Genomic DNA, 23,472 nt, shown 5'->3' with positions numbered 1-23,472 from the left:
AGGAGTGCTGGAAATGGTAGAAGATGGCTACTGGTAAGGAGTTGAATGCAAACATTGGACAGACATTAAAGGAAATCTGTCAGTAGGATCAACCCTCTTGTGCCATGGGGATATAGGTCATAGGAAGTTGAATAAAATACTATGATATCTGTGATGTCTTACAACAGAGAAATCCACATTTTTCTTAAATATAAATGAGCTGTAAAGATGAGAAACACAACACAGCCAAGCTAACACAGTATAGAAGAGCTGAACTTTGTCTCATTACAAACATTTGCAACAGCACTTGTGCTCTCATGGTGCTGTCAGCTCTGCTGTAGAACTAAGCCTGATTATAATCAGCACAGTACAGCAGAGTTTAACCTTGTCTTTTTGCAAACAAAAGAAGAACATTTGCAGTTGTCCTCTCACAGAGCTGGCAGCTCTGCTGTACTGCACTTTCTCCACACTAGCTGCCTGCAAGATGGAGGCTGAAACAGTGAGAGGATTGCGATTTCAAAAGTTTTTGTAATGAAAAAAAACTCACTTCTGCTGTACTTTGCCAGCTCTGATCGCACTGCAGAGCTGTGTGTGATTATGAGAGCAGACTGTCCTTCATTTCATGTCTCACAATGTATAGCCCCCTTTCATTTAAAACAATTTCTAGAGGCAAATTCTCAGGGAGATCCATGTCTAGCCCATAGATGTTAACTGCTCATTTACAGGTAAGAAAAACATGCTCTGGAGCAAGACATCGGATTGCAGATATCAAGGTATCATTTTATTCACCTTCCTATGACCCACAAGCCCATATAGAAGGCTTAGGAGGGTTGATCTTACTGACAGATTTACTTTACTGATAGAGAACAGCAAATTAAATGAAAGAAAAAATGCCAGAACGGTACTTTAAGGCTATGTGTACACGTTGTGAATTAGGCTTAGGAATTTCTGGTGCGGATTTTGCCTCTCCGGATTTGTTGCGTTTTTTGTGCGGTTTCGCAGTGTATTCTGTGCGTTTTTGCTGCAGTTTTCTTGCGGATTTGCTGCATTTTTTACCCCTGCGGTTTTCTATAATGGAATGGGTACAAAAACGCTGCAGATTCACAAAAATAAGTGACATGCTACTTCTTTTAAACCGCAGCGTTTCCGCAGCTGATTTTCCGCAAAGTGTGTGCAGCGCCCCAGAGTCCTGGTCGTTGCAGTAATATCGTTCTTCCACCAGGGGGAGCGATGTTACGTCTGATGGCACCAAATGAGCTCATCCTGCCAGGTATCACAGCCACACACACACTTCACACGCCGGCCACCAGGGGGAGCAAAAGGTTCTATCTATTTGGCCACTCCTCACACTTAGGTAAAACTGGGGGGTTGGTTAGTGCAGCGCCCCAGAGACCTGGTCGTTGCAGTAATGTCGCTCTTCCGCTAAGGAGAGTGATGTTATGTCTGATTGCACTAAAGGAGTTCATCTGACCAGGTATCACAAGCACACATTACACTTCACACTCTGGCCACTAGGGGGAGCAAAAGGCACTATGTATTAGGCCACTCCTCACACTGGTAAAACTAGGGGTTGGATAGGAAGTTAGGGAGAACGCAGCCTGGGAGAGTCCAGGGAGGACCTGTCAGGGGTGGGTTCCTGACAGGGGCCTAGCAGAACGAATAGAAAGCAACGGAACGGCGCCTGCACTACCTTGCGGAGGTATCCTAAGAAAGGACATGAAGAGAAGGATATTGTGGAAAGTGAGAAACGAGATCAAGCACAAAGGAGAGCCAGTAGGAGTCGTGCCCCGAAAACGGCAACTTCCTACGGAGGCGCGTAGCCGGTGACCGAAACACCGAGGAAGTAACTGACTCTATGCCTTACTTCAAATACCGCAGGACAGTTAATTATAGGTTGGCTGTCTACCATACATCACCTAAGCAGACATAGGGGGCATGCGTGGAGAGGGACGTCTCTAGGGTCCCAGAATAGCTCCAAGCCTTCCCGTCAAATGGGTGCGTCCTATCCAGATAAAGTTGGGGGACGGAGAGAGAGAGAGAAAGAGAAAGAACGAGAACAGAAGTTGTGAGGACTATCCTGAATGCTCAGCACGGAAGAACTACAACACACAGACGCTAGTGGTAGGCACTGATTTCCACCTGCAAAGGGAACTCTGGATGTGCCTTCGGATCGGCCGGTCTCAGACAGCCCTGTTGACAGTGCTCTGGATTGCGGATCTCGAAGTCTTCAGTAAAAGATAAAGAGACTGCAACCCTGTGTCCTCATTATTGACTGCACCTCACACCATTGCCACCTACATTACTGGGAAGCCCTGGGGATATACTTCACCTGTGGGAAGGTATACCATCTAGCTGCCATCACATCACCCCAGTGGACCCCAAGCAGCGTCGGTCGACCTGACCGAATACCACAGGTGGCGTCACGAAACATTAGCCGACTTTCATCACCCCTTTTATTGGACACCCCTTAGCAGGGTCACGGACCGGGTCCGGCCACCGTGACAACCCTAGAACTGAGACAGAGAAGACCGGTACCGAGCAACCTACGGCCCTGCGTCTGGGGGCGCTCCATTAGGAAGTGAGTTAGTTGGAGTCAGAGTTGGAGCCAGGAGGAGAAGAGAGGAGCAGACTGGGCTCGGCCCAGGAAAAGGAAAGAAGGACACGGAGCTGCGCCTGCAACCCATGCGGCAGCCTCCTAAGGAAGGACAAGGAAGGAAGTGTGCCATAGTGAGTGAGCACAGAAGTCGTAGCAACAGGAGTAAAACACCAGTGGGAGACCAGCTAGAAGCTGGCTGCCTTCCACTGAGTGCAGATCCGGTGGCCGGAACACCGAGGGAGTAATAGACACAACGCTTTACTTCAGAGACCAGCAGGACAGTCAATTCCAAGTTGGCTGTCCGACCTAAGAACCTAAGCAGACAAGGTGGCAAGGCGGAGGAGGGGCGATGCTAGGGTCCCTATAAAATAGCCTCAGGCCACCACCGTCATACGGGTTTGTCCTATCCATCTGGGGGACAGAGAGAGAGGAGTAACAAGAGTGAGGACCTTACGGTAGCTAATGCAAGTAAGGACCTACTACGTTACTGTGCGCAAGGGGAAGGCTACTGATTTCCACCTGGATAAGGGGACTCAGGAATTGCCATCAGACCGACCGGACTCTGCCTACCCTGTCATCCGGCACCCTGGACTGTGGATGCTGAAGCCTTCAGTAAAGGTAAAGAGACTGCACCCATTGTGGCCTCGTTATTCACCGCGCCTTGCACCACCCACCATCAACATCTACACTTCTGGGAAGCCCTGGGGATATACTTCACCTGTGGGAAGGTATACCATCTAGCTGCTATTCCATCACCCCAGCGGACTCCTAAGCAGCGTCGGTCACTCTGACCGAATAACACAGGTGGCGTCACTAACACTACCGTTATCTACAAACTTTACCCTTTTATTGGGCGCCCCTCATAGGGCCACGGTCCGGGTCGGGCCACCGTGACATCCCAGCTGAGGGAACTGAAGGACCCGGTACCGAGTACCCCATTGCCCTTACGTGGGGGCGATCCATGTGCACATTTTTTTTCTCATTGATTTACATTGTACTGTAAATCAATTGCGGATCTGCAGCGTTTCTGCACCACAAAAAAAAAACACTGCGGATCCGCAGAGAATCCGCAACGTGGGCACATACCCTAACGCAGCACTGCACAAGTCAGCAACCTGTATATTCGAACACAGAAATCTTCATTGTGAGTGGTTTATTTTGCTGTTACATTGGTAACATTAGAGCACCATCTATAATGAGAGATGTAGAGCAAAGTTTTGTCATTTATACCGTACATAAGTGCCTTTTTATTTGATTTACAGAGGATTCTTCCCATTAGTGTTTGGATTCCTGGGAACACTGGGCAATATTCCTTTGCTCACCAAGGTAATTATATTTTAATATAACCAAAGACAAGGGTTGATCATCTCTGTGGACACTTTTGTTTTACTTAAATGCATGTATTTGGGCTAAAATTTTTGCATTTAGTTTTTTAAAATTTTGCACTATTTTGCCTTTACATCTTTGTATCCCTGCACATTCACCGTGCACGTGTATTATGTGGTCATAAATCAGCTTAGAGGAGCTAAAGAAGACAGTTACGAGTTAGAAACACTCCTATTGGTTTGTCAGAATGAAATCACTGATGAATTCTCAGTTAGCACATTCTGCAGCCAGCAATAAACAGTGCAACTCCAAGGCTTTTTTTTTAAATGAAATCCAATTACAAAAATGTTTTTTTAAGCCAAAAATACAAACATTTAAGAAACAAAAAAATATATCCCCATAACTGAACAACCCATGTGAAAAAGATGTATCACTGAATACTGGAAAAAAACCTTTCAGTAAAAAAGTAATTTATCCTGCAATTCTTTTGTAAGGGGTGCAGCAATGACATTAAATTATTGGTCAAAATAATGCCTGAAAGTTCATGCCCTTTAATAGGATTATAAAAACTAAAACTAAAAGAGACAATAAACATTTTTAAAATGATTATTTTTATTTAATTAAATGTTTTGCATTTAAAAATCTATACAGAATTATTTTTTTACACGTTCAACCATTGAAAAAAAAATGCACCTGAAAAGTCAGGTCACAAAAATATGAACAAAATACTCTCAATCACCTTGGGGGTCTGATCTTCTGGAACAGTTATTTAGAATGAAACATTTTTTTTAATCATTTTAAAAGCTCAACATGTCCTATTCTTTCTATATTTAAGCCAACATTTGATCATTGCTAGTCTGATTACATAGGACTCGAAAACCTCAATGACCCTTTAATATATTGTCAGGCACGGAGTTTGCCGGAGCAGCACCGGCTCTCTGGCTACGGTAAATGAAGGAATGCTTACCAAAGTATAGCATGAGACAAATTCACTTACACCAGTGAACCATGCCTGTAAATACAGCACTAATCCCAAACAATCTGGACTTTTTCTCAGTAAACTGTTTTGTTACCAGCATGTCTATGTCTCTTGCATTTTAACCCTTCAGGATTTAACATTTGTAAATGTCATCTCTCTGTAGTGCCTCTTACAAATGCTTTCCCATAAATGTTATGCTAAATATAACAGCTGAATCTTCTTGTGGGCCTCACACAATGTTGCTTAGTTTCACATTCTCTCTCTATATATGTGTATGTATGTATACACTGTGAATATACAGTCATTGCCGGAAGTGTGGGACCCTTGAAATTGCTTCAGAAATTGAAGTATTTCTCACAGAAAATGATTGCAATTACTCATGCTTTGTTATACACGTTTATTTCCTTTGTGTGTAAACACATGAGCTGGGACGCAAACCCTGGCACTACATTGCGACCCAAAATCCTTTGGTAATCTTCAGATTTCATGATGCCTTGAATACAGTTAAGGCAGCCAGTGCTAGAGGCAGCAGAACAAGCCCAAAATATCTTTAACCCTCCACCATGTTTGACTGTAGGCACTGTGTTCTTTTCTTTGTAGGCCTCATTTCGTTTTCTGAAAACAGTAGAATGATGCGCTTTGCCTAAAATCTCTATCTTGGTTCTTGGTCTCATATGTCCACAAGACGATTTCCCAGAAGGATTTTGGCTTACTCACGTATATTTTGGCAAACTGCAGTCTAGCTTTTTTGTGTCTTTGTGCCAGCATTGGGGACCTCCTGGGTCTCCTGCCATAGTATTTTATTTCATTCAAATTTCAATGGACAGTTTGTGCTGACACTGATGCACCCGAAGCCTGCAGAACAGCTTGAATTTCTTTGGAACTTGATTTGGGCTGCTAATCTGCCATCCTTATTATTCTGCATTGCAACCTGTCATCAATTTTTCTCTGCTGTCCGCATCCAGCGAGATTAGCTAAAGTGCCATGAGCTGTAAACTTCTTGATTATGTTGTGCACCATGGACAAAGGACCATCAAGATCCCTGGAGATAGACTTGTAACCTTGAGATTGTTGATATTGTTCAACAATTTGGGTTCTCAAATCCTTAGACAGTTCTCTTCTCTTTCTGTTGTCCACGCTTAGTGTGGCACATAGACACATAATGCAAAGATTGAGTCAACTTCTCCCATTTTTATCTGGTTTAAGGTATGATTTTCATATCGTCCACACCTGTTACTTGCCACAGGTGCGTTTGAACATGCATGACCTGCTTGAAACAAAGTTATTTACCCAGAATTTTGGAAAGGAGTAATACATTTTGTCCGCCCATTTTTTGAGGTTTTGTGTGAAATGATGTCCAATTTGCCTTTTTTTCTCTCTGTTCTTTTTGTGTTGTTGCAATACGCACAAAGGAAATAAACGTGTGGAGGAAAAATAATAGACACCATATCCCTCACCTATCTGCCGTAATCCATAATGATTCGGATCACTTTTAGAGCAGTCATATCAGCTGATGCGATTGCTCTACCCTGCAGCCTGCGACACACTGACAGGACTGTGGAATTACACCTGCAGTGTTTGTGTTGAGCTGCGGTGAGAAAGTTCACCGAAGTTCATAAGCTGATGAGCCCCTAGTTTACTGCACCGCTGTGTGAACCATGGGCAGCATGAATCAAAGACCAGCTCCTTCATTGCCAACAGTCAAAAATGGTTACGAAGGTGACTAGACACAAAGTTAGTCCCAGATGATCTCTCCTTGTCCACTCAGCTAGATAAGCAGATAGGGATTCTCCTCACCAAGACTATTCACCTTGTCCACAGTCCCGTTTTCAACTACGCTCCTCTGAAAGCCTCCTTCACATGTCCTGATATTACAGGAACTGGAAAAAACAGTATCGGGGCTATCTCTGTCCATGTGTTACATACGTGTGGCATCCGTGTGCTGCATCAGTGTAATACGTACCGGCTCCTGGGAAAACCAATACAGTTAGTGTTGTTCCCAGGCACCGGATGCTGAATGTAGTTCTCATTGTTGTCTTCTGGTCTCGTCTGATGTGTGAAGAAAGCCTAAATCAGCGTTACAGAGTAAAATATACATATTTGTGATAAACAAGTAAAACTTTGATAGATGCTGCCTGTTTTTTTGGGGGAACATGATTTATGTGACTGGTTCCCTCTAACTTTTCTTTTGTCTACATTAGTATGAGGGGCAAGTAACTTGTCTAAGCTGCTCTTTTGCCAACTGCAAAAATTTGATTTTTCCATGGACCTGAAAATAAGAAACCTCAGTTAGGAAGCAAGTCATTGACTTATATTGGAGAGTGTTGTGCACATGCTCTGTGCCTTATATTGGAGAGTGTTGTGCACATGCTCTGTGCCTTATATTGGAGAGTGTTGTGGATATGCTCTGTGCTTTATATTTGAGAGTGTTGTGCACATTCTCTGTGCCTTATATTGGAGAGCTGTGGGCATTCTCTGTGGCTTATATTGGAGAGTGTTGTGCACATTCTCTGTGCCTTATATTTGAGAGTGTTGTGCACATTCTCTGTGCCTTATATTGGAGAGTGTTATGGGCATGCTCTGTGCCTTATATTGGAGAGTGCTGTAGGCATGCTCTGTGCCTTATATTGGAGAGTGTTGTGCACATGCTCTGTGCCTTATATTGGAGAGTGTTGTGCACATTCTCTGTGCTTTATATTTGAGAGTGTTGTGCACATTCTCTATGCCTTATATTGGAGAGCTGTGGGCATGCTCTGTGCCTTATATTGGAGAGTGTTGTGCACATTCTCTGTGCCTTATATTTGAGAGTGTTGTGCACATGCTATGTGCCTTATATTGGAGAGCAGTGGGCATGCTCTGTGCCTCATATTGGAGAGTGTTGTGCACATTCTCTGTGGCTTATATTTGAGAGTGTTGTGCACATGCTCTGTGCCTTGTATTGGAGAGCTGTGGGCATGCTCTGTGCCTTATATTGGAGAGTGTTGTGCACATTCTCTGTGCCTTATATTGGAGAGCTGTGGGCATGCTCTGTGCCTTATATTGGAAAGCTGTGGGCATGCTCTGTGCCTTATATTGGAGAGTGTTGTACACATGCTCTGTGCCTTATATTGGTGAGCTGTGGGCATGCTCTGTGCCTTATATTGGAAAGCTGTGGGCATGCTCTGTGCCTTATATTGGAGAGTGTTGTACACATGCTCTGTGCCTTATATTGGTGAGCTGTGGGCATGCTCTGTGCCTTATATTGGAGAGGGCTGTAGGCATGCTCTGTGCCATTTGTAGTAATCACCGTGAATCCTCTTTTATCTGCCCCCCTTTGACAATATTGGTGTTACATTCATTATAATCTTGCCATCTGATGACGAGATGATTGCTGGCCATGGACAAAGCTGATGAATGAAAAGAATTAGTCTGTTATGAAGCCAACATGAAAATTACTATTTTTTAGGATTTTTTCTAATAAATAGTGATATGGAAATTCAAAGAAAACCTATTTAAACAACAGGTAATTTTCAAATACTTTATTTATGTATATTAATTTATGTATATTAATTTGCTAACCCCTGCTCAGTACATGTTCAGTTTCATGCTTATTACAATGTATGCATTCCAACTATTGACATTTATATACTTTTCAGCTTTTTCAGAGCCTGGCAGGAGGTGATACGACCATGGTATAACCCTACTATGACAAAAGCAAACCAACGTTCAAGCTCACATATTGCTATCTTCTGTAAATGCCGTCTAAGCATCTGTTTTAGCATCTGCATTTCTATCCACCATCACAGCCATTTGTCAGGAAATCTGTTTTACTATGTAGAAATGTAATGTATGATAATATAATTTAATATGAAAATAAACCTATAAAACTTGTGTTAATGTTGAAAAACTATTCTGTGTACCCCTTGTAAGAAAAGTCTTAACACACTGTCTGAACTCATCTAAAACATGGTGGATTTTTGATGCAGATTTCACACTGAAATCTCAAACTATTCACTGCACCACTTAACGTACGTGAATGGTGACTTTAGGGCATGCTGAAAATCATCGATTCCAGCATACCTACATCCTTCTAAGATAATTCATAATTCGGACACATTTAATATAAAAATAAAATTAAAGACATTTTCTAAAATCTGCCTGCCCCATAATGTTATTATTTGAGAATAGTGTTATTTTTCTTCTTGCAATGATCATAGATATCAGTACAGGACATTAAGGAGCGCCCTCTAGTGGCTACTCGCATTCATGTTTTGTGTCAAATATTTATTTTATTTATTTTACTCACTTATATAGTGCCATTAATTGGGGCTCACAACCTAGGTTTTCTAATAGTATGAATTTGGAGTGTAGGACTAAATCCACACAATCACGGGGAGAACATACAAACTCCTTACAGATGCTGTCCTTAGTGGGATTTGAACCCAGGACCCCAGCACTGCAGTGCTAACCACTGAGCCACTGTGCTGCCCAATAGAAGAGGAGATGACAAGGAGTGGCACACCATGCTGGAAAAGAGACAAGTTCTAATGGGGCATTGCGTGGTTGTCCTTGTTATGGGGGACACTTTGTAATTAGTAATATCATAGGGGCACTGTGCTGCTGTCAGTATTCTGATGAATATTGGCATTGCTGGATCCATGTGGCAAGCACAGGTATGGGGAACTGTATTCACGAGGTTGAGCACTTGTGTGGGTCTCTCCTTTGTAGTTTATGAGAGTTGAAAAATATTTAGCTTATTTGTTGACTCCCATGAAAGTAGTCATAATCAGGGGCAGTATATTTGTCTTATCTTCTTTGCAGTGCCAAACAGGGAGCAGAATATTCCATGAATATCTCAGATGGGAATGCCCTATTAAGTTTATTTGCAGTTATTAAAGGGAATCTGTCAGCAAAGTTTCACCCCCATCCCCCAAACTAATTTATATGTGCATGTAACTGTTTACATGGCGTTCCTCTGTTACTGATAAATCAGTGTTTGGATTGATATGCAAATAAGGTGGAGTGCTTTTTGCACGTGGAAGCTCTATTCCAACCTTTGTCACTTCGGCCCTATTCCATGTGAGTCGCCCGCCAGAGCCGTGGGGTACTGGGTACCGGGTCCGGTCTTCAGATGGGGATGTCACGGTGGCAACCCGGTCCGTGGCCCTGGGCGCCCATGTAAAAGGGGAAATAGAGTAAAGTTTATGTTCGTGACGCCACCTGTGGTATTTGATCAGTAAGGACTGATGCTGCTTTATGGGGTCCACTAGGGTGATGTTATGGCAGCTAGATGGTATAACTTCCCACAGGTGAAGTATATCCCCAGGGCTCCCGGTGTGTAGATGGAAGATTTTGAATGGCGCAGTAAAGAACGAGGACACAGGTTTGCAGTCTCTTTACCTTGTTTACTGAAGACTTCAGGCAGCCACAGTCCAGGGCACCAGATCACAGGGCAGGCAGGGTCTGGCTTGGAGGCAAGTTAGGAGTCCCCTTATCCAGGTAAAGATTAAAGCCTTTCTCTAGCACAGTGGTGTTGTAGTCCCTTACTGCCTAAGGCTTCATATAAGGTCCTCACAGATCATCTCTCTGTCCCCCGTATAGGATAGGACATAACCCGTATAACTGGTGACTTGAACCTTTTTATAGGGACTCTAGCATGTCCCGGGCTCTATAGGTGTCACCGTGCCTCCTGGGTGTTAAGGCGAACAGGTAACTTGCAGTTCAGCTGTCCTGCCGGTCTCTGATGTGGAGTCCCTTACAACCTCGGTGTTCTGGCTACCGGTGTCTGCGCCTCAGAAGGAGGCAGCCTGCTCGAGGCTGGTCTCCCATTGGTCTTACTCTCCTGTGCTTCTCTCTCCTACACGCTCACTGCAATATATTTGGCTTTCGTATAATCTCTTCCCAGGAGCTGCAGCACTGCGGCTACACAGCTCTGAACACCTTCTTCTGCCACAGACTGCTCCAGTCTGCTTCCTGGCACAAACTGTCTAACTTTCCTCCAAACTACCATATATATGGGGAGTCACCTAGTAAATAGGATCAAAGGCTCCCCCTGGTGGCCTGGAGTGTGAACATGTTGCATGCTTGTGTTTACCTGGTGACAGTTATCCTTCCTTGCCTCCAAACGTAGCATCACTCTCCCTGTGAGGAAAGCAATGTTACTGTGACAACCAGGACCCTTGGGCGCCACATATGGACAGTGCCGCCTCCTCCTGCTTGTCTGATGGTTCCTTTGTCAGCATAGAGGCTGTAAATCAAGTAGGAGGAAGCGACCCTGGGTGGGGAAAAGGGCTAGAGTGACAGAGGCTTCAGATCTGCAAATAGCTGTTCATTTACATATCCATTCTAACACTGATTTATCATTAACGGAGGAACAGATTGGTCATGTATATACTGTGGTAGATATGGGCAGCACGGTGGCGGAATGGATAGCACAGCAGCCTTGCAGCGCTGGAGTCCTGGGTTCAAGCCCCACTTAGGACAACATCTGCAAAGAGTTTGTATGTTCTCTCTGTGTTTGCGTGGGTTTCCTCCGGGCACTCCGGTTTCCTCACACATTCCAAAGACATACTGATAGGGAATTTAGATTGTGAGCCCCAACGGGGACAGCAACGATAATGTGTGCAACCTGTAAAGCGCTGCAGAATATGTTAGTGCTATATAAAAATAAAGATTATTATTATATGCTCACTCGGTTGCATATGAAGATAGACAACGGAACACTGTCTCTTTAAGAATCTGACTGGTTTATTAGGAGTGCTGCATATGTGATGCCCCAGGGTGCTGGTCATCACAGTGGCATTGCTTTCCTCATGGAGAGAGTGATGTCTCGCTTGGAAGCGATGAAGGATTTCTTTTATCAGGTAATCACAATGCACACAACATGTTCACACTCCAGGCCAGAAGGGGGAGCTCTGAACCCAGATTAAGGGGAACTTCCCTATATTCTGGTCTGGAGGTAAAGGAAGTCAGGCAGTCTGTCAGAGGACAGAGAAGAGAGCAGTCAGACATTGAGTGTCGGAAGGACTGAAGGGGCCATGTAGCCAGAGTTGCTATAGCTCCTAGAGAAAGAGAGAAAATACGAAAGGAAGAATATTGTTTAGTGAGCGTGCAGGAGAGCGGAGCACAGGAGAGTGACATTTGGGGAGGACAGCTGCGATTGAGCTATCTCCCTGTGAAGCGCAGATTACCGGTAGCCAGAAGACCGAAGTTGTGAGGGACTCTAAGACTTATAGCAGAAACCGGCAAGATAGCTGGATTATACATCACCTGTCTGCCCTAATACCCAGGAGGCACAGTGACACATAGAGCCCGGGTCATGATAGAGACCCTGTAAAAAGGCTCGAGTCACCTGTCATACGGGTTTGTGTCCCACCTTTATGGAGGACAGAGAGAATTGTGACGACCTTATCAGAAGCTATAGGCAGTAAGGGACTACTACAACACCACCGCGCTATAAGGAAGGTTTTTAACTCCACCTGGTAAAGGGGACTCTGAATTCGCTTCCAAGCTGTCCGGACGTTGCCTGTACCTGTGATCTGGTGCCCTGGACTGTGGCTGCCTGAAGTCTTCAGAAAACCAGGTAAAGAGACTGCAAACCTTTGTCTTCTGCTCTTTACTGCACCACTCACCATCTTCATCCATACACCGGGAGCCCTGAGGACATACTTCACGTGTCGGAAGTTATACCATCTCAGCTGCCTTAACATCACCCCAGTGGGCCCCTTTAAGCAGCGTCGGTCCCCACTGACCGAATACCACAGCTGATGTCACGAACATAAGCTTTATTCAAAACCTCTTTAAGGACATTCCCTTTAACATGGGCACCCAGGGCCACGGACCTGGGGGCCACCACCGTGACATTCCCCTGTAAATACCTGACCCGGTACCGAGTATCCCCACGGCCCTTGTGGGCGTTTCACATAAGCCAGTGCAGAGTGGTCAAAATAAAACAAGGTCTTCCTGGCCTAAGGAAAAACGAAGCGTAACATACAGCACAGTCCATGTGGTTGCGGGGATTCGCATGCTCAACAAAAAAAAATAACCACCATTCACAGATTCAGCTTCCTTGTCAGGACAGATAGCACTGGAATTCCACTCTCCAGGCCCATTGAACACTGAATGTCTCTGGAGACCGACTATTTAAACCCCAGACCACACCCTGGGGTGGAGATAAGGTGGACAACCTCCCACCTGCTCTATGGTTGTCCACAAATACCTAGCCCTTAAAATGGCCGAGTAACCCCTTTCAACACATAGTGTGCTGGAGGAAACCTCTGGGTTTGAGATCACTAAAGCTAATAGCCTCAGTGAAACATATCTCTACACCAGAACTTTGCCAGTGACTATGTCACAATATATACAGTTAGGTCCATATATATTTGGACAGAGACAATATTTTTCTAATTTTGGTTATAGACATTACCACAATGAATTTTAAACAAAACAATTCAGATGCAGTTGAAGTTCAGACTTTCAGCTTTCATTTGAGGGTATGCACATTAAAATTGGATGAAGGGTTTAGGAGTTTCAGCTCCTTAACATGTGCAACCCTGTTTTTAAAGGGACCAAAAGTAATTGGACAATTGACTCCAAGGCTATTTCATGGACAGGTGTGGGGAATCCCTTTGTTATGCCATTCTCAATTAAGCAGATAAAAGGCCTGGAGTTGATTTGAGGTGTGGTGCTTGCATTTGGAAGGTTTTGCTGTGAAGTAAACATGCGGTCAAAGGAGCTCTCCATGTAGGTGAAACAAGCCATCCTTAAGCTGCGAAAACAGAAAAAACCCATCCGAGAAATTTCGACAATGTTAGGAGTGGCAAAATCTACAATTTGGTACATCCTGAGAAAGAAAGAAAGCACTGGTGAACTCATCAATGCAAAAAGACTTGGGTGCCCACTGAAGACAACAGTGGTGGATGATCGCAGAATAATCTCCATGGTGAAGAGAAACCCTTTCACAACAGCCAATCAAGTGAACAACACTCTCCAGGAGGTAGGCGTATCAATATCCAAATCTACCATAAAGAGAAGACTGCATGAAAGTAAATACAGAGGGTTCACTGCACGGTGCAAGCCACTCATAAGCATCAAGAATAAAAAGGCTAGACTGGACTTTGCTAAAAAAAAATCTAAACAAGCCAGCACAGTTCTGGAAGAACATTCTTTGGACAGATGAAACCAAGATCAACCTCTATCAGAATGATGGAAAGAGAAAAGAATGGCAAAGGCGTGGTGCAGCTCATGATCCAAAGCATACCACATCATCTGTAAAACACGGCGGAGGCAGTGTGATGGCTTGGGCATGCATGGCTGCCAGTGGCACTGGGTCACTAGTGTTTATTGATGATGTGACACAGGACAGAAGCAGCCGAATGAATTCTGAGGTATTCAGAGACATACTGTGTGCTCAGATCCAGCCAAATGCAGCAAAACTGATTGGTCGTCATTTCATACTACAGATGGACAATGACCCAAAACATAAAGCCAAAGCAACCCAGGAGTTTATTAAAGCAAAGAAGTGGAATATTCTTGAATGGCCAAGTCAGTCACCTGATCTCAACCCAATTGAGCAGCATTTCACTTGTTAAAGACTAAACATCAGACAGAAAGGCCCACAAACAAACAACAACTGAAAACTACCGCAGTGTAGGCCTGGCTGAGCATCAAAAAGGAGGAAACACAGCGTCTGCTGATGTCCATGAGTTCAAGACTTCAGGCAGTCATTGCCAACAAAGGGTTTTCAACCAAGTACTAAAAATTAACATTTTATTTAAAATTATTGAATCTGTCCAATTACTTTTGGCCCCTTTAAAAACAGGGTGGCACATATTAAAGAGCTGAAACTCCTAAACCCTTCATCCAGTTTTAATGTGGATACCCTCAAATGAAAGCTGAAAGTCTGTACTTCAACTGCATCTGAATTGTTTTGTTTAAAATTCATTGTGGTAATGTCTATAACCAAAATTAGAAAAATATTGTCTCTGTCCAAATATATATGGACCTAACTGTATATATATATATATATATATATATATATATATATATAGTATTGCGAACTTGTCTTTGAAAGGGCTACATGTGCATATAAGTAGTTTGGAGGCTGAAATCCTGCTAAGGCTACTTTCTCACATCTGTTTTTTCCGCCGGATCCGTTTTTTTCTCATAGAGTTGTATTAGCGCCGGATTGTGCCTGATGTCCCAAAGTTCCATCCTTCTTTGCCGGATCCGGCGGCCGGAGAAAACATCCAGAGGAATGTTTTTTTTGTTCATCACAGGTCATCACAGGTCATTGCCGCAATGCATTACTGGGACCAGGAGCATCGCGACCATCGTGAGGAGCGGGAAGGCTGCCGAGGCTGCTGGAAGGTGAGAATATCACGATTTTTTTATTTTTGTTTATTATTTTTTTACATTATATCTTTATCCCGGATGTGGAAGAAAAGCTTATCCGGTGCAATCAGTTTTTACACTAATTTTACAATAATTGCGCTGGATCCAGCAATCCGTCCCGTAGCCGAATTATGCGTGACGGTGCGGGACGGATGTTTGAAAGTAGCCTAACAGAAAGAGTGATATGATATGACAATGTGGCCCTTGGAATAGAACATATTGTGCCCTTCTGAGCACAAAGCTGGGTCTAGTATTTTTTAAAACCAAATGCTCAGTAGCCTAACTACCGGGGGTTCACATGGTGCGGCTACCCAAGCCACGCCCTCTGAGGGGCCCAACAGGAGCTACACTACCCTGATCTGCACAGCACACCAATATAGTATTTTATCTTAGTGCATTGGTGTACCACACGGCCAAACCCTTATTGAAGGCTGGCTGTTTCATTAGGTATTGCACCTGTGCATTTGCTATTTTGTTTGGGTCCGCTGCACCCTGCTTGTGCATTTGTATTGAGGCCTATTTAGACAGGTAAGCATCTTTGCCTGTTTTTGGTGTTTTTTCTTGAATGTGTCCTTTTTTGGTGTTTTTCATGTTAGAGTAGGACTGGCAATACGTAAGGACCCTTGGCGTGGGTTGCCAGCTTCCATATTATGGCCCTAATATCAACTAATACCTTACATATATTTATATGTTTTTTTTTTTGCACGTATATTTTTTGCAGGGTGCAGCTGGGCCCAAATTGTTCTGTACACTGTGGCCTCTGTTCACACGGGATGCATTTTAGCACTGGGCAGCCCGCCATATGGCGTCATTAATAGGCTGTATCCAGATGCTTTGTATTCCTTGTGTGAACACGCCACATACAGAGTATTTTATCTTAGTGCATTGGTGTACCACACGGCCAAACCCTTATTGAAGGCTGGCTGTTTCATTAGGTATTGCACCTGTGCATTTGCTATTTTGTTTGGGTCCGCTGCACCCTGCTTGTGCATTTGTATTGAGGCCTATTCAGACAGGTAAGCATCTTTGCCTGTTTTTGGTGTTTTTTCTTGAATGTGTCCTTTTTTGGTGTTTTTCAGCACACCAATATAGTTAACCTCTGGGGTAGAGGAGGGAGACATGATTTCCCCACACTACCACTCTCTTGTGTTGGTCTTTATATAGAGATTCCTATGCACTTCAATGTTTAACCCTCTGTTGTTCTCGTGGTCACTCTTATTTACTTAATGTCTGACTACTACAGATTTGCTCTGAAGGATTTAAGATTCTCAAGTAAATTATATATTACTACGAAACCAGAAAGATTTTTGCAACATAAAAATACATTTATTTTTAAATGCATTCAACAAAGCATAGAAGAATAACCTCTATAATCTTTAACAGTTCTTATAAGATGGTGACAAAACTAATAAGTATTTTAGGATGACAGTCTGAATATTATCACCATATGCTGCTTTTCAATATGTTCATGGAAACCTCCAAGCCATGCCAATCACTCCAGAATGCACAAGTGAAGAATGTATAGATACTGTTCCTTTAGTATGTATATACACATAGATTTTTAATGGGGCATATTTATTACAGAGTAACCATTGTTTGTTTTTTTATAGTTCATAAATCAGTAGTTCACATAAAAATAGGTAACTTTGTAACATATCTTATCAGAGAAATCTGCTTCTTTTTCCTCCTGGATTTATCATTCACTCTCAATCCATATTTACTGACAACAGATTTCAACACTACTGAGAGAAGAGATGACATACAGTTAGGTCCATATATATTTGGACAGAGACAATATTTTTCTAATTTTGGTTATAGACATTACCACAATGAATTTTAAACAAAACAATTCAGATGCAGTTGAAGTTCAGACTTTCAGCTTTCATTTGAGGGTATGCACATTAAAATTGGATGAAGGGTTTAGGAGTTTCAGCTCCTTAACATGTGCAACCCTGTTTTTAAAGGGACCAAAAGTAATTGGACAATTGACTCCAAGGCTATTTCATGGACAGGTGTGGGGAATCCCTTTGTTATGCCATTCTCAATTAAGCAGATAAAAGGCCTGGAGTTGATTTGAGGTGTGGTGCTTGCATTTGGAAGGTTTTGCTGTGAAGTAAACATGCGGTCAAAGGAGCTCTCCATGTAGGTGAAACAAGCCATCCTTAAGCTGCGAAAACAGAAAAAACCCATCCGAGAAATTTCGACAATGTTAGGAGTGGCAAAATCTACAATTTGGTACATCCTGAGAAAGAAAGAAAGCACTGGTGAACTCATCAATGCAAAAAGACTTGGGTGCCCACGGAAGACAACAGTGGTGGATGATCGCAGAATAATCTCCATGGTGAAGAGAAACCCTTTCACAACAGCCAATCAAGTGAACAACACTCTCCAGGAGGTAGGCGTATCAATATCCAAATCTACCATAAAGAGAAGACTGCATGAAAGTAAATACAGAGGGTTCACTGCATGGTGCAAGCCACTCATAAGCATCAAGAATAGAAAGGCTAGACTGGACTTTGCTAAAAAAAAATCTAAACAAGCCAGCACAGTTCTGGAAGAACATTCTTTGGACAGATGAAACCAAGATCAACCTCTACCAGAATGATGGAAAGAGAAAAGAATGGCAAAGGCGTGGTGCAGCTCATGATCCAAAGCATACCACATCATCTGTAAAACACGGCGGAGGCAGTGTGATCGCTTGGGCATGCATGGCTGCCAGTGGCACTGGGTCACTAGTGTTTATTGATGATGTGACACAGGACAGAAGCAGCCGAATGAATTCTGAGGTATTCAGAGACATACTGTGTGCTCAGATCCAGCCAAATGCAGCAAAACTGATTGGTCGTCATTTCATACTACAGATGGACAATGACCCAAAACATAAAGCCAAAGCAACCCAGGAGTTTATTAAAGCAAAGAAGTGGAATATTCTTGAATGGCCAAGTCAGTCACCTGATCTCAACCCAATTGAGCATGCATTTCACTTGTTAAAGACTAAACATCAGACAGAAAGGCCCACAAACAAACAACAACTGAAAACTACCGCAGTGTAGGCCTGGCAGAGCATCAAAAAGGAGGAAACACAGCGTCTAATGATGTCCATGAGTTCAAGACTTCAGGCAGTCATTGCCAACAAAGGGTTTTCAACCAAGTACTAAAAATTAACATTTTATTTAAAATTATTGAATCTGTCCAATTACTTTTGGCCCCTTTAAAAACAGGGTGGCACATATTAAGGAGCTGAAACTCCTAAACCCTTCATCCAGTTTTAATGTGGATACCCTCAAATGAAAGCTGAAAGTCTGTACTTCAACTGCATCTGAATTGTTTTGTTTAAAATTCATTGTGGTAATGTCTATAACCAAAATTAGAAAAATATTGTCTCTGTCCAAATATATATGGACCTAACTGTAATTCGTGCTTTTAAAATTCTGATTCTGAGAGAGGGGATGGAGAAGCTAGAGAAGACACAGACATTCTGCAACATGCTGTCCTGGAACACCAATTACAGAGCTACTCACTGTGTGCACTCCTCCGCTTCTCCCAGTGTCAGGCCATTTCGTTGCACTGCCAGCACTGCTACATCCTTCTCCTGCTTAGAACACACTGACCTGAACATTTTCCAAAAATTCAGAAAAGATGATTACCTAAAATTCCATTAAGGTATTATACTGTAAATATAGTTACCCATGTAAATACCGCACACCCCTGGAAGAAGCGACAGTGAAATGCACGTCGGGGTGGAGGAATGCAGTTCTTACTCACACTGAAAATTCCAAAGGATCATTTTATTATATACTTCAGGAAATATATTTGCATTTCTATTTATTTTGACATTTTACTGGTCTAAATAACTTGATATAGCCATTGCATTTGCTTTAGCTTCAATATTTAGTTTTTGTACATCAACTGGACATTAATTGCATGGATATTTATCTTTAGTTATTTGCCAGTTGTCCTTTGACTTGATGTTTGAAAGCTTTTGTTATCAGTGGTGGACATACATAATTAGGATGACCCGGTGTGTAAATTTATTGATTTCTACCTGAAGCCACTGGTTGAGTCGCTTCCCTCCTATGCCAGAGACACATCTGATGTACTAACTAGAATTAACAACATCCAATTGGAGGAAGACATGATATTGGTGACTGCGGATATAGAAACCCTCTATACGTGCATTCGTCATGAAGATGGGTTGGAGGCGGTCCGCTTCTTCCTGGGGATGAGCAACTGGGATGGCCAAACATGTAAATTTATTTTGGAATTATTGGATTTTGTTTTAACCAAAAATTTTTTTGTATTTAAGGATATTTTTTATTTACAGAAACGCGGCACTGCCATGGGCGCGGCCTGCGCGCCATCCTTCGCCGGCCTCTTCCTGGGATTCTGGGAGCGGGGCGTGTTCGGCGGGGATGGCCCGCGGGGCGCGGACCATGTGCAGTGCTGGTTACGTTACATTGACGATTTATTTATTATTTGGCAAGGAACAGAAAATCAATTACAGGACTTCATGCAGCAATTGAATATTAACAATTATAATATCAAATTGACATATCTGGCCAGTAAAGATTCAATTAACTTTTTGGACATCAACATTTTTGTTGACCATGATCTCTTCTTACAAACAGACGTTTACAGAAAACCTACATCAACAAACTCATTGCTGCATGCTAGATCCAGTCATCCCTATAGCACTATTAAGGCCATCCCAGTTGGTCAATTCCTCAGGATGAGGCGGATCTGCTCCTCTGAGTCTAAATTTCAATCCCAGGCCAATGATCTCCGTACAAGATTCTTGGAGAGGGGATATTCGAAGAGATGTATCAAGGCAGGATACAATCGTGCAAAATCTTGCATCAGAGATGAATTATTACGCCCTAAACATAAGCCCATCAGAAAAGAGCAACCAATCCGTTTTATATCAACCTATAATGGACAATGGCAGGATATGAGAACCTGTATATCCAGACATTGGAATGTATTAAAAACTGATACAATATTGGCCAAGAATTTAACGGATGCTCCCCTCATGACCTCTAGACGCAGCAAGAATTTGGGTGATTTATTGATGAGCAGTCACTACGTCTCGACTATTGATCGCAGTGGCCCATTTCTCAACTCAGGTGGTCCTGTTAAAGGATGTTTTTCTTGTGGTAATTGCATAGCATGCAAAAACATTGCTCGTGCTACAACATTCCAATCGGCTGATGGAAAAAAACAATTCAATATTAGACAGCATATAATGTGTAAAACAACGCAAGTAATCTATTATGCAACATGTACATGCCCAAAAATATATGTGGGTCTTACCTCGAGACGTTTGGGCATTCGTACACGCGAGCATGTTCGAGACATTGTGGCAGCAGGATCAGAACCTGAAGTTTCACTCCTAAAAACCCTCCCTCGCCATTTTCGGTTATTTCATAACTGCAATCCAAAACATCTTTCTGTAAGGGGCATAGAACATGTCCAATGTGGTATAAGGGGAGGTGACATTGGACGTCTCTTGGCACAAAAAGAATGTAGATGGATTTTCATCTTGGGTACAATGGCACCTAATGGTTTAAATGAAACTACAGGCTATTCCTCCTTCTTATAAATTTATTGGCACTGGGCTCTCGGTCTCCTTTTAGTTGACATTTGGGACCCTTCTCCAGTTATTACTCCTCCTGTTTTTAATTGGTCTCCTTTGTTTGTTATTTTAATATATTGTTTTTAACTTTTATTATTTCTTCTTATTTATTTTCAGTTTGTATCGTCTTTTGTGATCAACATATGTAGCGATTCTGAATGTCAAGTCAAAAACCTACCAGCACAAGCACCCATGTTCCAGAATTTGAATTTTCTATAGAGGCCATGCTTATATTCATCATTTTCTTTGTTATTGTCTCAGCACATATTTGTTTATTTCTCCATTTAATATTATGTATACGTAAATATTTGTAGTAATTATTGTTGCCTTGTTGTTGTTTAGGCAATAAGGGCACAATATATATAATTTTTATAATATGGGTAGTAATGTGGCACCATAAAAAATGTGATCACATCACAGATTTTCCACTATTAGCAACTTAATGCAGCACTAATTTAGTAATTTTGCTTTTTTTAAGTGCCTATAAAGGCGATTTATTATGATTTTTCTTACAGAACGATTCATCACTATTTTCATTCACTATTATATGTGTGGCTTGTTAATCCTTTTTGAATATGTCATCGGCGTGTCCGCTATGTCCCGGACCTTTTCCTCGCGCTCTGTGCCTCCAGGTCTCCTGTCGGGTGGTATGCGGCGTGGTGCCGACCGCTCCATCCGGCGGGTGCATTGACGGCGCAGGGCTCGCGGATATCTTGGTCCTGGTCGTAGCGTACGCGCATGCGGACACACATGGGATACCATTGGTACGTTGCCGGTCACGTGACCGGAACGACTTGGTATATAATGCTGACGCCCATTCAATTGAGACCACGCCCCCTTGAGGAAGCGAGATCCATTCTCGCGAAACGCGCGTCGGGGAGAGAGGTCGGGTCCTGGACTGCTCTACGAACATTGACTGTTTTTAGGTGGCAGTTGCTCCCTCTTTTGATATACGGGGAAATATGCACGGCGGGGATCCTTAGTAAATGTATGCGGAAGGAGACTATCCCCGTGACTAGTAGCTATGGAATACTAATCCCATGCTATTTATTGTGTTGTCATACTGTGCATTGTTTTCCCTTTATCTGTCCAGGATCTTGACCCCTTTTGCGTCCTCGCACTTCTGGGATCACACTATCCTTAATATTTTCATGTTACATATTTATTCTTGTCTGTAATGTGTCATAGTTCTCTGTATCTTTTATACACTTTTTGTATTTAATAAAATGATATTTTTATAATACTAAAAACTCCTAGTTCTCCTATATTTAACATAATTAGGATAATGCAGCGCCCCAGAGATCTGGTCGTTGCAGTATGACACTCTGCCACTAAGGGGAGTGATGGTACGTCTGATGGCACTGAAGGAATTCTACTGACCAGGTATCACCAGCACACATGACACTTCACACTCCGGCCACTAGGGGGAGCAAAAGGCTTTATTTATTGGGCCCCTCCTCACACTGGTGAAACTAGGGGTTGGATAGAAAGTTAGTCAGAAGCTGACTGGGTTGGATTCAGGCAACATCCCGTGGCAGGGGGTGTTGCAGGGAGAAGACACAGGGGGGTCCCTGTCAGGCGTGGGAACCTGGCATGTGCCTAGCGAACAGAGCAGAACGTAACGGAGCCGCGCCTGCACCTCCTTGCGGCGGTATCCTAAGAAAGAGACAAGAAAGGAAGGATATTGTGGAACAGTGTAAACGAGATCAAGCAAAAAGGAGTACCAGTAGGAGTCGTGCCATGAGACCGAGGCAACATCCTACTGAGGCGCGTAGCCGGTGGCCGGAACACGGCGGAAGTAACTCACTCTAGGCCTTACTTCAAACTCCACAGGACAGTTAATTATAGGTTGGCTGTCTACCTTAAATTTCCTAAGAAGACATAGGGGGCAACAGTGGGAGAGGGGCGTCTCTAGGGTCCCGGAAGACCTCCAGACCTTCCCGTCATACGGGTGCGTCCTAGCCAAAACATACTGGGGACGAGAAACTAGCAACATCTGGAACTAAAGAGAGAGAGAGCTGTAAAGAACGAACGAAACGAGAACAGCAGTTGTGAGGACTATTCCGAATGCTCAGCAGGGTAGCACTACAACACACAGGCGCTATTGGTAGGCAACGATTTCCACCTGCAAAGTGAATTCTGGAAGTGCCCATCGGACCGGCCGGTCTCTGATAGCCCTGTTAAACGTGCTCTGGATTGAGGATCCTGAAGTCTTCAGTAAAGAGGTAAAGAGACTGCAACCTTGTGTCCTCGTTATTGCCTGCACCTCACACCATCACCATCCACCTTACTGGCAAGCCCTGGGGACATACTTCACCTGTGGGAAGGTATACCATCCAGCTGCCATTCCATCACCCCAGCGGACCCCACAGCAGCGTCGGTCACCCTGACCGAACACCACAGGTGGCGTCACAAACCCCTGACAGACTGCACCACCTTTATTGGACGCCCCCTAGCAGTGTCGCGGACCGGGTCTAGCCACCGTGACAGCCTCAGAACCGAACCAGAGATGCCCGGTACCGAGAACGCGTGGCCCTGTGTCTGGGGGCGATCCAACTTGGCGTCATGAACAGGATCCTACTTAAGCCT

General features: G+C 43.4%; 1 protein-coding gene across 2 annotated transcripts in view; it reads left to right on the top strand.

Annotated features, from left to right (window-relative positions):
• The window catches only part of LOC138672006 (vesicle transport protein GOT1A-like), a 77,592-nt gene that overhangs the window by 36,720 nt on the left and 17,400 nt on the right, over positions 1 to 23,472 (top strand). Inside the window, exons 4-5 of one of the 2 annotated variants that reach the window (XM_069760096.1) lie at positions 3,838 to 3,901; positions 8,516 to 9,163. The exons of the other annotated variant lie outside the window; for it this stretch is intronic. Of the exons in view, the coding sequence (XP_069616197.1) occupies positions 3,838 to 3,901; positions 8,516 to 8,557 (106 nt within the window). The 3' untranslated portion in view covers positions 8,558 to 9,163. Of the gene's footprint in view, positions 1 to 3,837; positions 3,902 to 8,515; positions 9,164 to 23,472 lie in introns of those variants that run through there. 2 annotated transcript variants of the gene reach the window in all.

Source organism: Ranitomeya imitator, chromosome 3 (genome assembly GCF_032444005.1).
Source record: "Ranitomeya imitator isolate aRanImi1 chromosome 3, aRanImi1.pri, whole genome shotgun sequence".
Lineage (NCBI taxonomy): Eukaryota > Metazoa > Chordata > Amphibia > Anura > Dendrobatidae > Ranitomeya > Ranitomeya imitator.
The sequence above is the reverse complement of the archived record's forward strand: the minus strand, read 5'-3'. Positions and strand labels throughout refer to the sequence as shown.